At 43.6% G+C, this 15543-nt stretch overlaps 1 protein-coding gene across 1 annotated transcript in view; it reads left to right on the top strand.

Moving 5' to 3' along the window:
• Positions 1 to 15543, top strand: part of fut8b (fucosyltransferase 8b (alpha (1,6) fucosyltransferase)) — a 236060-nt gene that overhangs the window by 42300 nt on the left and 178217 nt on the right. The window contains exon 2 of the mRNA XM_060915731.1: positions 11234 to 11349. Coding sequence (XP_060771714.1) covers positions 11234 to 11349 — 116 coding nt within the window. The remainder of the gene's footprint in view (positions 1 to 11233; positions 11350 to 15543) is intronic.

Raw genomic sequence — 15543 nt, 5'->3', positions numbered from 1 at the left:
CACACAGAGCACAAGACACAACTTAACGCAGACGCAATATGCACTCGCAAAGCTTTTGGCATTAATGCTTAAGTTGCCAAGCATGTAGTTCATTATACAAACTATACCTGAGAGCAACTATCGAAATCACTCTGGCTACATCCACACGACAACGGCAACGAGACGTTATTTAAAAATATATCGCGTCCAAATGGGCAACGATCAGTAAAATATCAGGTCCATATGGCAACGCAACGCTTGCTGAAAACGATGCAATACACATGCCACACCTCTAGGGGCGCTGTAAGACGGTCCCTTCGGAGACACCAGAACAATAGAAGAAGTAAGGACGCATGCGCATGAACTATTATGCGCGAGACTTCATATTAGCCACAAAGTCAGGAAAATCTGTTCGTAAAATTACATTATAATGACCAAATACAATGAAAAGTATTTTTCCAGTCTCACCTGTGAAAGGTAATCCCATGTGATCTCGTTTGGACGGCAAACCTGTTGGTACAGTTAAACGCAGCTAATCTTTATTCTCCGCTTTGACCTATCCAATATGGCGGCGAGGATGACGTATGATTCTACGCGGAAGGCGGCGTCTTTAATGGTCCGGAATAAATTGAATGCTAGACGTTGATGGAATTAATTTGTTGTTTCTCACCTGTGAAAGGTAATCCTATATGATCTCGTTTGGACGGTAAACCTGTTGGTACAGTTAAACGCAGCATATGAATCTTTATTCTCCGCTTTGACCTATCCAATATGGCGGCGAGGATGACGTATGATTCTACGCGGAAGGTGGCGTCTTTAATGGTCCGGAATAAATTGAATGCTACACGTTGATGGATTAATTTGCTCTTTTACGCCCTTTTTGAGGAATGTATTGTAGGACTTAAACCCACATCTGAAGAGGTGAGCGCTCCTTTTTTTCCCCTATTTTTGCTGGCGGGATTGACTCTGCCCTAAGGGCAGAGTCTCTCTCTCTCTCTCTCTCTCTCTCTCTCTCTCTCTCACTTTGCACCATTACACAATAAATATTCACAGTGAAAATATTTTGTAAGCGCGTTTCATGAACCAAGTTATAGGATTTGTTGACAACTCGCATCGAGTTCGTTACACTTCTACCCGGCGTGAAGCACTCACAGTCATGTGGTTGTGACGTCATCGTAAACAAATCCGTTCTACTCATCCAGACGACTTCACAACGGCAACGTTGCCAGATCTTTCCACTCTGGAACCCATTCTCAAAAAGATTGCGTTTTGGGCACCCAAAACGCCGGTGCCGTGTGGACGCCAGGCCTAAACGATAAGCAATTGTATCGGAGTCACCTGAATCTGTTGCCGTGTGGACAGGGCCTCTATCTTGTCAATCACTCAGTGTTGTAATCGAGTCACTAACACTACGTTCAGACTGCAACCTGAAACGACCCATATCCGATTTGTTGTGAAATCCGATTTTTTTGTTAGGCCGTTCACATTACCAATTATATGAGACTTGTATGCGATCTCCAATATGAACGGAAAACGACCCAAAAGTGTCCCGCGTGCGCAAATTGACACGTAATAAGCACATCTACGTAATACGTAAACAAAAAAAAGCGCACTCTTCATTTTTAATGATTTTTGTTTGTTTGTTTAATTATCTGGTTAGTGTTAAAGTGTGAGGTCTCGTGTGTGTTTTTGTTTCTGAACTGAAATGAAAACGTGTAGCCTGGTAACGAGGGTTGACTCTTAAATGTCTCTCTAATTTCTATATAAGTGCACTACATGTTACTAGGAAGTAATGGGTTTTTAATCTCTATATAGTGCACTCGAGCTTCAGTAGGCAGTCATTTGGGATACGGCCGCTGTATTACCAAACTCTTAATTCAGGCTTAATAATTTGCACATATTTATTTCGTCATATTAATAAACTTTTTCTACATTTTTATAAATATTTATTTAGATTGTTTATAGCCAGCTGAATTCTGCAACTTCTCTCAGCGCTGGCTCAAGGTGCAGAAACACCAGTGCAGTTTGTTATGGAGATGAGGCGAGACCTGGCGATGTGGTTTTTGTGGCGGCGGCGGAACTCACACAATAATCTGATTAATGTGGGCAGCAGACTAATGAGACCGAAGGTGTCAAATTACTGGAAATTTCCAGAACAATCTTATAATCTTGTAATACAGGATGGTTTAAGTTATAAATCAACTGTTTTATTTAATCAGGCTAACAGATCAACATCCAGGTCCCTACCAAATCCACCATTAGCTTGATCAATTCTATAAAAGTCTATTTAAATTCTGAAAACTGTACAAATGTTGTTGTTTTCCACCAAAGAGGCGGGATTAGCCAACGCAGAATAGTGACGTTTGTCTCTTGTTGATGACGTGTAGGTCGCATGAATGCGACCTGTCCGGTCAGACTGCAGTCGCATGTGAAAATATCGGATATGCATCGGATTTAGGACCACATATCCAAGCGGCCTGGGTCGCATGTGAAAAAAATCGGATCTGTGTCGTTCAGATTGTCAATAACAAATCGGATACAGGTCGCATATGGGCAAAAAAATGGGATATGGGTCGTTTCAGGGTGCAGTCTGAACGTAGTCTAAACCTCGAGTCTGAGTCCAGTCTCGAGTCCTCAGTGTTCAAATCCGAGTCGAGTCCACTACTGATTTCGAGTCGAGTCTGAGGCTACATCCACACGACAACGGCAACGAGATTTTTTTTTTTAAATATCGTGTCCACATGGACAACGGATCAGTAAAATTTCAGGTACATATGGCAACACAACGTTTGCTGAAAACGATGCAATACACATGCCACACCTCTACATGCGCTGTAAGACGGTCCCATTGGAGACACCAGAACAATAGGAGAAGTAGACGCATGCGCATAAACCCCTTCTTCTGTAGCATTAGCCACATAAAGTTTTGATTATTAATCAGTAGCGTAAAACGAAAGACGCGGAAAGAGGAATGAATGGGGGTAGATGCAAGCCGGTACGCCAACATTCTGATATCCTCCAGAATTCTTTAATGGTCCGGAATAAATTGAATGCTACACGTTGATGGATTACTTTGTTCTTCTACACCCTTTTTGAGGAATGTATTGTCGGACTTAAACCAACATCTGAAGAGGTGAGATCACTCCTTTTTTTTTCCTATTTTTGCTGGCGGGATTGTTTTTGTTTTTGGAAAGCGCACGGGCGGTGCGCAGTTTGGTACTGCTTCCTCAGTGTTTGGACTAAAGACTCTGCCCTAAGGGCTATTCTCTCTCTCTCTCTCTCTCTCTCTCTCTCTCTCACTTTGCACCATTACACAATAAATATTCACAGTGAAAATATTTTGTAAGCGCGTTTCATGAACCAAGTTATAGGATTTGTTGACAACTCGCATCGAGTTCGTTACACTTCTACCCAGCGTGAAGCACTGACAGTCATGTGGTTGTGACGTCATCGTAAACAAATCCGTTCTACTCATCCAGACGACTTCGCAACGGCGCCGTTGCCAGATTTTTTCACTCTGGAACCCGTTCTCAAAAGATTTCGTTTTGGGGCACCCAAAACGCCGGTGCCGTGTGGACGCCAGGCTGAAACGATAAACAATTTTAACAGATTCACCTGAATCTGTTGCCGTGTGGACAGGGCCTGAGAACAAGAATCCAACCGCACCATTTGACGGTGGCTGTTGCTGCCTTTATGTGAAAGCGTCTCTGCTACTGTGTTGGACTAACATTACTGCTCGACTGCCCCATTTTAGTTAACAGGCTACAGATAAAAAGCTTGTTCATCGGTCAGAAAGCCCCGCCCACTATCAACAGGGCAAATAACATGACAGAGGGTTAACACTAGCTAGTTCATCGCTCAGCAAGCAAGCCCTGCTATCAACAGAGCAATGAACATAACATGTCACTTCCTTCTCTGGGTGGAGTCTCGCCAAATGACGATTGAAGTTCGAGGTCGTCCCCGTCGTCTCCTTGATAGTTCTTCTACATATCGAACACATAACCGTGCATTTCTTCCCACTGCACGAGAAGTCTGTATAAGCAAAGCGGACAATCCTAGGGGCGTTCTCTCCAGGCATTTTAGCACCATTAACGTTAGTTTGTTCCTGAACATGACATATGAACAGGTGAATGTGCATTCTCTTGCACAAAATTAGTATAAAAATTAATATAGCAGCAGGCAGGTGTGAGCGCATCTGCGCACACAGTGAGGCAAAGACTTTTGGAGGATGGCCTGGTGTCAAGAAGGGCAGCAAAGACACCACTTCTCTCCAAGAAAAACATCAAGGACAGACTGACATTCTTCAGGAAGTACAGGGATCGGACTGCAGAGGACTGGGGTAAAGTTATTTTCGCTGATGAAGCCCCCTTCAGACTGTTTGGGACATCTGGAGAAATGATTGTCCAGAGAAGAAAAGGTGAGCGCTACCATGAGTCTGGTGTCATGCTAACAGTAAAGCATCCTGAGACTAATCCTGTGTGGGGTCACTTCTCATCCAAGGGAGTGGGCTCACTCTCAGTTTTGCCGAAGAACACTGCCATGAATAAAGAATATCAAAACATCCTCCAAGAGCAACTTCTCCCAACGATCCAGGAGCAATTTGATGATGAACAATGCTTTTTTCCAGCATTATGGAGCACCATGTCACAAGGCAAAAGTGATAACTAAGTGGCTCGGGGAACAAAACATTGAAATTTTGAGTCCATGGCCAGAAAAGTCCCCAGATCTTAATCCCATTGAGAACCTGTGGTCAATCCTTAAAAAGTGGGTGGGCAAACAAAAACCCCAAAATTGTGATAAACTCCAAGCACTGATTATGCAAGAATGGGTTGCAATCAGTCAGGATTTGGCCCAGAAGCTGATATCCAGCATGCCAGGGTGAATTGTAGGAGTCTTAAAAAAGAAGGCTCAACACGGTAAATATTGACTCTTTGCATAAACTTGATGTATTTGTCAATAAAAGCCTTTGAAACTTATGAAATGCTTATAATTGTACTTCAGTAGAAGTACAATAGAAACATCTGACAAAAAGATCTAAAAACGAATGGAATCAATTTTGTGCCAAAATGTTCATACTATACTTTTGAAATATCAAACAAAAACGACAAATCAAAATACAAAAAAAGAAAAAAAAGTCAATTTTTTTCGACTGGCAAACAAATTATTCATGTAATCGTGCAAAATATCAGTCTATTACTCTTCAGAAACCTTTTATTTTTGTTCCGTGTCTTTCTCAGTTTTGCTTGACGTAATTTATTGTGGTTGCGATTCCAGCTTTCTCGTTTGCGCTCCCTGACTTTTTGCTTGCAGTTTTGGCACAAACTTCACGTGTGGGTGGGCTGTCCAGGAATGCATTCCCATTGGCTAACTTGTGTTTGACTGACAGCTACGCTCAGCCATTCCCTACTCGGATTCTGGCGGACTGTTTGACGAGTGACCGATCCATTGACGGTAAACAAGGATCGAGTGGATTTCAGTGGCGACTATGATATTGAATTAATTCAACAAAGTGTAAATTCAATATCATAGTCGCCACTGAAGTCCACTCGATCCTTGTTTACCGTCAATGGATCGGTCACTCGTCAAACAGTCCGCCAGAGTCCGAGTAGGGAATGGCTGAGCGTAGCTGTCAGTCAAACACAAGTTAGCCAATGGGAATGCATTCCTGGACAGCCCACCCACACGTGAAGTTTGTGCCAAAACTGCAAGCAAAGAGTCAGGGAGCGCAAACGAGAAAGCTGGAATCGCAACCAAAATAAATTACGTCAAACAAAACTGAGGCAAGGCAAGGCAAGTTTATTTATATAGCACATTTCATACACAATGGCAGTTCAATGTGCTTTACAGAAGTAAAAACAAAAACAGTAAACAATAGAGAAATAAAATTACATAAAATAATTTTATCTTTATTCTAAAATAATTAATTAAAAGAATTAAAAGAAAATAATAAGAATTAAACAATAGTAGAAATAAAATATTAAAATGCCAAAAAGAAAAAGGAGAAAAAGAAAGAGAAAGGGGAAAAAAAACCTAGCAGAATAAAATAGAATAAAGTTAAAGTAAATTTAAAACATGCAGAGAAAGTAAAGATTATAAAAAATGTAAAAAATATTAATTATTTAACAGAAAGCATCTGAAAACAGCTTGGTCTTTAACCTAGATTTGAAGCTGCCAACAGCAGGAGCATTTTTAATGTCCTCTGGCAGTTGGTTCCATAGCTGCACTGCATAGTAGCTAAAAGCTGCTTCACCACACTTTGTTTTAACAACAGGTTTTAATAGTAAATTTTTCTGTTGCGATCTGGTACAGTAGATCTGATTGGGTTAGGCCGCTGCAACATATCAGAGAGGTAATTGGGCCCTGTACCATTTAGAGATTTGTACACCAGCAGCAATGCTTTAAAGTCAATTCTGTAGCTTACTGGAAGCCAGTGAAGGGACCTTAGAATTGGAGTAAAGTGCTCTGTTCTTTTTGTTCGTGTGAGAACCCTCGCCGCTGCATTTTGAACCAGCTGAAGTCGTTTGATGGTCTTTTTTGGCAGGCCTGTGAAAAGGCCATTGCAGTAATCAACCCTACTAGAGATGAAGGCATCTCATCTCATCTCATCTCATTATCTCTAGCCGCATTATCTCTAGCCGCTACAGGGTCGCAGGCAAGCTGGAGCCTATCCCAGCTGACTACGGGCGAAAGGCGGGGTACACCCTGGACAAGTCGCCAGGTCATCACAGGGCTGACACATAGACACAGACAACCATTCACACTCACATTCACACCTACAGTCAATTTAGAGTCGCCAGTTAACCTAACCTGCATGTCTTTGGACTGTGGGGGAAACCGGAGCACCCGGAGGAAACCCACGCGGACACGGGGAGAACATGCAAACTCCACATAGAAAGGTCCTCGCCGGCCCCAGGGCTCGAACCCAGGACCTTCTTGCTGTGAGGCGACAGCGCTAACCACTACACCACCGTGCCGCCCAGATGAAGGCATGTATAAGTTTTTCCAGATCATGTTTTGACATAAGTCCTCTTAGTTTGGAAATGTTTTTTAGGTGATAAAATGCCGTTTTAGTGATTGCTTTCATGTGACTGTCAAAGTTTAGCTCGCTGTCAATGAAAACACCAAGATTTTTAACCATTTCTTTAGTTTTAATCCCTTTTGTGTCAAGAACTGAGAAAGACGCGGAACAAAAATAAAAGGTTTCTGAAGAGTAATAGACTGATATTTTTGCACGATTACACGAATAATTTGTTTGCCAGTCTAAAAAAATTGACTTTTTTGTTCTTTTTTTGTATTTTGATTTGTCGTTTTTGTTTGATATTTCAAAAGTATTGTATGAACATTTTGGCACAAAATTGATTCCATAAAAACGCTGAAGCAGCAAACTTTGCGAAAACCAAAATTTGTGTCAGTCTCAAAACTTTTGGCCACGACTGTACAAACAACTTGTTCTCTTTCTCCAATCTCTCTCTCTCTCTCTCTCTCCTCTTTCCTTAGGTCTGTCTCAGTAGCCCTTTTTACACAGCCTGTTCACAGCAGGGAGCACTGTCCTTTCAGTTTTGCAGCATTTGACTGAATCTGAGCAGAAAGTATAGCTGCGTGTACTTCAGAATTCATCCTGCTACTTCTATCAGCAGTCACATCATCAGTAGACACCAGTGACCCAGTTCATTAACAGTCATCCATGCCCGCGTCCACTATGTTTGACAGATGATGTGCTTTGCTTTAGATCACGAGCCTTTCATTTCCTTCTCCATACTCATCTCTTCCCATCATTCTGGTACAAGTTCATTTTGGTTTCAGCTGTTTAAAGAATATTGTTCCAGAATTGGATAGGCTTTTGAGCAAAGTCTAATCTGGCCTTTCTGTTCTTGTGTGTTTGCATCTTGAAATAAAATCTCTATATATTTGCATTTGTGAAGGGTTCTCTTGATTGTCGACTTTGATAATGGCTCCTTTTACACGGCCTGTTCAAGGCAGGAATTGTATGCCTTTATTCCGCCTCGTGTTCTGTATAAAACGTCCGGATGCGGAACAGGGGGTTTGTGTTGTTCCACCTCTGAGTCAGAACAATTAGTCGTAACAGAGCCAGAATCGATGTCTGTGTAAAAGGGAGAGGCTGCATGGTAGGACAGGGGTGTGATGTTTTTGACCTTGACATCATCTTTCCAAGCCAGCATGAATTCAAACCTCTCCGTGTATGGTGTCTGAAGTCCGCGCACCTTTTTGCGACAAATCACTTCCTACTTCTCTTCACTTTCTCCTCAGGATATATCTGATCCACAAACGTGTTGCTTGCACGAGTCTCTCCACTCCTCTCTTCCTCATTACTTTTCATGGCATTTAGCAGACGCTCTTATCCAGAGCGACGTACAACAAGTGCAAAAGTCAGGTACACAAAGTGCGATAAAGTTCTAGTGTCAACTGAACAGTGACAGCCATACCTGGTGTAATATGCTGTTGAAATGCCGGTACTCAAACAGCCAAGGAAACAAACCAACCATACAAAGTACAACTAAATAGAGAACTCAAAACAGCTAACCCCAGGCTAGACAAGATACAGCCTGGGTTGGTCAAGACCGAAATGCAGTTACACAGTGGGCAGGGAAGCAGGGGAGAGATGCAGCCTGAAGAGGTGAGTCTTCAGTCTGCACTTGAAGGTGGTCAGGGAGTCAGCAGTTCTGACCTCAATGGGAAGGTCATTCCACCAACGGGGAACCAGGACAGGCAGCAGTCTTGAGCTGTCTGGGCAGGAGCGGAGAGGAAGAGGGGCCAGGTGAGCAGTAGTAGTGGAGTGTAGGGATCAGACTCTGAAGGTATGCTGGCCTGAACCCCTTGAAAGCCTGGTAAGCTAGCACCAATGTCTTAAATTTGATGTGAGCTGCGATAGGTAGCCAGTGCAGGTCAACAAGCAGAAGGGTGACATGGGAAGAACAGGGAAGGTTGTTGACCAGATGAGCTGCAGCATTCTGGATGAGTTGCAGGGGTCTGATGGCAGAAGTTGAAACGCCAGCAAAGACAGAGTTGCAGTGGTCCAAGCAGGAGAGGATCAGAGCTTGGACCAGGAGCTGAGTAGAGTAGGTGGTAAGAAAAGGGCGGACACTTCGGATGTTGTAGAGGAGGAATCTCCACGTCCAGGTCACTGCAACAGCGATGTTTGCTGAGGAGGAAAGTTTGTCATCGAACACAACCCCTACCCGTAGGTTCTTCACACGGGGTGAAGGAGACTTCGAGATGTTCCCCAGGGAGACAACAATGTCCAGGGCTGGAGAGGATGGAGCAGGGAGGTAGATTACCTCTGTCTTGCCTGGGTTGAGCTTCACTTATATATATTTACTGAGGCTGTTACTTCCCTTACATGTGAATTGTTTGACAGAAGTGTTTACATGTTGCACATGATGCTCAGTAGCTTTGCTTGTGTTTGAAGGGTGGTTTAAGGCTGCTGGGCCATAGAAGGTTCACGCTGCACGCTGCATGCTGCACACTACACGCTACACGCGTGTAAAGAAAAGTGGACAAACGTAGCATGACTTGCTCTGGGCCATAGAACGGCGTTCACGTTGCACGCTGCACGCTGCACACTTCACGCGTGAAGCATGAAATGAACATGCACACTTTTTTCTAGGCGTGAAGATGGAAATTCCAGTCAATGCATGCGGTCACCGCCGCGCCAGCCAATCAGAACGGGTCTAGGGAGATAACTCTATGCTTTCAGGGGAAAACTTCAGAAAAAAATATAATTGAATGGTATAATTGAAAAATAGTTCTTCATCGGGATTGTCAAGCAGATTATAGAATGTTCGGTGAAATTCACCACGGGTTTCTCTCAGAAGGAAGTGTTCTCGGCTCCAAATTCTGTTCCTTTTTCTCTTCCTCTGTCTCAGTAAAAGCAGAATGAGGCAATCGTCGTCATCCGAAGAGTCCGTATTGTTGGTTACTCGGTCAAAGTAGAACAGACGCAACACGTGAACATCCAAGCATGAAGTTTAATGGCCCAGGGTCCGGTTCTTCACGTGAACGTGTAGCGTGTAGCGTGCAGCATGCAGCGTGCAGCGTGAACCTTCTATGGCCCAGCAGCCTAAACGAGCGCCTCAAAACTCAGATCACCCATCATTGTTTTGAAAGCAACACTGGTATATTCAGAGTATTCATATTTCCGATGTGTAGATACGTCACTCTAGACACTGACGCTCGGTTGTGATGTGTCAAATCAAATCAAGTTTATTTGTACAGCGCTTTTAACAATAAACATTGTCGCAAAGCAGCTTTACAGAATTTGAACGACTTAAAACATGAGCTAATTTTATCCCTAATCTATCCCCAATGAGCAAGCCTGTGGCGACGGTGGCAAGGAAAAACTCCCTCAGACGACATGAGGAAGAAACCTCGAGAGGAACCAGACTCAAAAGGGAACCCATCCTCATTTGGGCAACAACAGACAGCCTGACTATAATATTAACAGTTTTAACAGGTATAACCCTCAACTGTCCTCATGGGGCCGTCCTTCACAGGAGTGGGGCGATAAAACTCCGACCAGACACGTGTCACACCTCTGGTTACACAACATAAGCTCACAATGTAAAAACACACGCTGGTGCAACTTCCTGAAGACTTTATTTGGTTCAGTGTAAATCACGAAAGCCAGAATGTTGAGGTATCTTCTTTACTTCTTCACAAATATTACAGAATATATATATTAAAAAAAAAGCCTAGTATCTCCTTTCTCTCAAGGCAAATCAAAAAGATAAAATTTCTGCGAGTTACTCTTGAAACGAGTCTTAGAAGTGTACAGCTGGGAATAAAACGGTGTTGTAAATGTTCTTAAAGCAACACTGAGCAAGGAGTAGGAGTTTATCCGAGGAGTAAATCTTCAACATGAACAGAACATTGTGTTTTTACTGTCCTCGTGCTGCCTCCACTGGCGAGTACTCTTAAGGCCAAAAACGTCTTGTGAATTATTCCAATTCTTAGATATTAGTGTCGGAGGAAATTGATTTCTAAGGATTTATTGGCATTTAAGACCAAAATTTTACTCTAAAGGGCACTCATTACCCCCCACCCTTCTCTCTCTCTCTCTCTCTCTCTCTCTCTCTCTCTCTCTCTCCTGTGTCTCTGATTTATATTTTAATCTTTTTTTTTTTATGCCACAGTGTCCTTGTGTGTCACAGGTAAATCAGAGCTGGAGATAATTACTGTATCTTTACACAATAATACTGATAGTGTGTGTGTGTGTGTGTGTGTGTCCTCCTTACAGGATTCCTGAAGGACAGTCTGTTAAACCAGTCTCTGCAGGTCGGCTGCGTATTTTAGAGGAGCAGCTAAACAAAGCCAAGCAGGAGATCCGCAACTATCAGAGAGTGTTCGGAGACGGTATGTGCACAACAAGAGAGACAACAATAAGGCTACATTCGCATTACCAAGTTGAAGAGACACAAATCCAGTTTTCTGCCTTTAATATGACAGATGTGATTACGTCAGGACTGTGTAGATACAACACTCGAATATTTACATTCTCTTTTTCTTCTAACAGACTCCCAGTATAGACACAGTGTATGTAATATATCTCATCTCATTATCTGTAGCCGCTTTATCCTGTTCTACAGGGTCGCAGGCAAGCTGGAGCCTATCCCAGCTGACTACGGGCGAAAGGCGGGGTACACCCTGGACAAGTCGCCAGGTCATCACAGGGCTGACACATAGACACAGACAACCACTCACACTCACATTCACACCTACGCTCAATTTAGAGTCACCAGTTAACCTAACCTGCATGTCTTTGGACTGTGGGGGAAACCGGAGCACCCAGAGGAAACCCACGGGGACACGGGGAGAACATGCAAACTCCACACAGAAAGGCCCTCGCCGGCCACGGGGCTCGAACCCAGACCTTCTTGCTGCGAGGCAACAGCGCTAACCACTACACCACCGTGCCGCCCCACAGTGTATGTAATATATGTAAAAAAAAAAAAAAAATGGAAATCTCATCTCATTATCTGTAGCCGCTTTATCCTGTTCTACAGGGTCGCAGGCAAGCTGGAGCCTATCCCAGCTGACTACGGGCGAAAGGCGGGGTACACCCTGGACAAGTCGCCAGGTCATCACAGGGCTGACACATAGACACAGACAACCATTCACACTCACATTCACACCTACGGTCAATTTAGAGTCACCAGTTAACCTAACCTGCATGTCTTTGGACTGTGGGGGAAACCAGAGCACCCGGAGGAAACCCACGCGGACAACATGCAAACTCCGCACAGAAAAGCCCTCGCCGGCCACGGGGCTCGAACCCAGACCTTCTTGCTGCGAGGCAACAGCGCTAACCACTACACCACCGTGCCGCCCAAAATGCAAGTGGGGGGGGGGTATCAAGTACCTATTTTGGTATAAAAATGACTAGCTGATCAAACAGTGATCTGTCATTTTCATTTCGACCAAAATGCCAGTGTTCATTTCTATATGCAGTATTGTGGCTCAGCATATACCGTACATATATCAGGGTTCTAACTCAGCCTTTTCAGCGTATAAGGCTGATACTCAGTGTTTCCTTACCGCTACGCCCACAATATTGCCGACACGCCTGTCAAAGTTACCGCTACACTAATAAAAAGACTTGTCAATCTTGAAAATGTGGTCTTTTGTTTAAATTTCTCTTGCTATCCCAACGCAGCGGCTCGGTGTCTTATGAATGTTCTACATTCGGACATACTCCACTCACTGTCCACATAAGCGCCCAGTGTGTAGCTGCCCGAGTAGCTCTGTGTGGAAATTGTAACTCATCATACGAGTCCGGTTTATCTCCACGTTTACGCTGTGTTCGTGCTAAAGTGCCATCCGTGTTAAAGGTCGACGGCCTTTCAGATTTTTCACCTGTAGGTCATAAAAATAATTTTCCCCGACACCCAGCTATTTTTGTTTAGTGGACCGAAAGCGGCTGAATTTGAATCACAGACTTCCAATTTTATTTGCTTTTTTAATAGAACAAGGAATGAATTTAGGGCCACGTGGCCTTAAATTCTCCGCTATTTTTTCCTGCTTCACCATGAACCAATTCAAGATACTACATCATGAATCACGTGGTGGGCTTTCCCTGTTCGTGCAAGGCATTGTTGGATACAAATTTGAAACAGGAGAGAAAAATGGAGGATGTGAGTATGCGAATGAAACGTGAAAGATCGACTACAGTAACAGAAAGCGAGAAGAAAAGACGTTATGTTATATATAAAGGAAAGGAAACTCAGCACCAAACTAATAAATATCGGTGCTCAGCGAGCACCTCGGTGTGATCAGCTGTTCGTTTAGCGACAGAATGATGGAACTGTCAGTGCACGCTCAAAGGTAAACCTGTAGATGGCAGTAATGCGACACTGTGGATGCCAGCTGCCGTAAAACCCAAAAGAAGAAGAAGATAAGCCTGCGCATGCGCACACGGACTTCCTCTGTCTGCTTGACTGCGTGAAGCGAGCGATTTCATGCACATTATTTGCTTTAATCCGCTCAAATTAAATAACTTCCCAGCCACAGAATGGCCTGATATTTTGTGAGATATTACAGAAATAAACATATATCACAATGACCACATTTCAGAAAGAATTAAATATCAGTGATTTTATGAAATCGAACGGCCATCTCGCTTTAAGAGGCGCTTACACACCATGCACGTAATACGTGCCGGTCCCTGAGTTAGATCTGGATAGTCATGTACTGTAATTGAATGGCTGAAGCTGAAAATAAGGCTGACACTTGGTGGACATCAACTGGTGGTTTTATTCTTATTCCATAAATAGGTCACTAACGTAGCTAAATATTAATTATAATAAGTATTCAGTCAAAAACAATTACAGCAACTTTTGGCAAAAAAAAGAATTAATAAATTAATGAATAATTAAAAAATATATAATAATAATTATCTCATTAGGGCAGCACGGTGGTGTAGTGGTTAGCGCTGTCGCCTCACAGCAAGAAGATCCGGATTCGAGCCCCGTGGCCGGCGAGGGCCTTTCTGTGCGGAGTTTGCATGTTCTCCCCGTGTCCGCGTGGGTTTCCTCCGGGTGCTCCGGTTTCCCCCACAGTCCAAAGACATGCAGGTTAGGTTAACTGGTGACTCTAAATTGACCGTAGGTGTGAATGTGAGTGTGAATGGTTGTCTGTGTCTATGTGTCAGCCCTGTGATGACCTGGCGACTTGTCCAGGGTGTACCCCGCCTTTCGCCTGTAGTCAGCTGGGATAGGCTCCAGCTTGCCTGCGACCCTGTAGAACAGGATAAAGCGGCTACAGATAATGAGATGAGATGAGATAATCTCATTAATATTACCAGGCTGTTATGACTAGTGCCACTACGCTGATATTTTGGTCTTGTTAGAACCCTGATGTTGGTAGTTGAAAGTCAAGCAGAGATGTGCATGGATCAGTGGTTAAGATTCTGCACTAGTGATCAGAAAGGATGTGATTTTAAATCCCAGAACTGTCAGACACTCCAGCACTCCTGAATGAAACTGTTAACACTCCAGCAGACGCTTACACTGGATTCCACTTTCGTTCTAAGTTGCTTTGAATAAAAGTCTCATCTCATTATCTGTAGCCGCTTTATCCTGTTCCACAGGGTCGCAGGCAAGCTGGAGCCTATCCCAGCTGACTACGGGCGAAAGGCAGGGTACACCCTGGACAAGTCGCCAGGTCATCACAGGGCTGACACATAGACACAGACAACCATTCACACTCACATTCACACCTACGGTCAATTTAGAGTCACCAGTTAACCTAACCTGCATGTCTTTGGACTGTGGGGGAAACCGGAGCACCTGGAGGAAACCCACGCGGACACGGGGAGAACGTGCAAACTCCGCACAGAAAGGCCCTCGCCAGCCACGAGGCTCGAACCCGGACCTTCTTGCTGTGAGGCGACAGCGCTAACCACTACACCACCGTGCCGCCCTTGAATAAAAGTTTCTGCCAAATTTGTAAATGTAAATGGAGTAAAAGTGATGGTTCCAGTGCCTGAAAAAAGCAGCTTATATTCCATTAGAACATGCATTCTATCTACTACTAAGAGGTTTTTTTGGTGCATTTAGAGGACGGGACATGGCTATCTCTCTGAGGCTGGTCTATAAATATCAGCTCCTGTAGTCCTTAGAGAGGCGGAAAGGAGAGGAGAGGAGAGAAAAGAAGAGAAGGAAATACCTGATTCTTTATGTTCCACCCCACACTGCTGAGAGAAATGACTTGCGTCACAGTCACACAGCTTTCATGTCTCCTTGACATTGTCCTGTTTTGTTTTGTTTTTTTTCTACTGAGCATCAAATCTAACTCCAAAAATGAGTGCTCCTTATTTTGGTCAGACTTCAGAGCCTTCATTCATTCATTCATTCATCCTATATAATCCTATAATTCTGTTCCACAGACTAAACATGCATGAATTTTTTTTTTTTTTTAACAGTCGTATCTGAGTTGCATTTGTGTTTATGTATTTCCAGAAGTCTTTCTGTGATTAAAAGTAAGTAATTAACACAACCTCACTGCTCCTCTAGCTGGCTTATAAAGCTGATGATTTGTCACACTGGATGA

Source organism: Neoarius graeffei, chromosome 3 (genome assembly GCF_027579695.1).
Source record: "Neoarius graeffei isolate fNeoGra1 chromosome 3, fNeoGra1.pri, whole genome shotgun sequence".
In the NCBI taxonomy this organism is placed as follows: Eukaryota; Metazoa; Chordata; class Actinopteri; order Siluriformes; family Ariidae; genus Neoarius; species Neoarius graeffei.
This window is presented reverse-complemented; position numbering and strand designations above follow the sequence as displayed.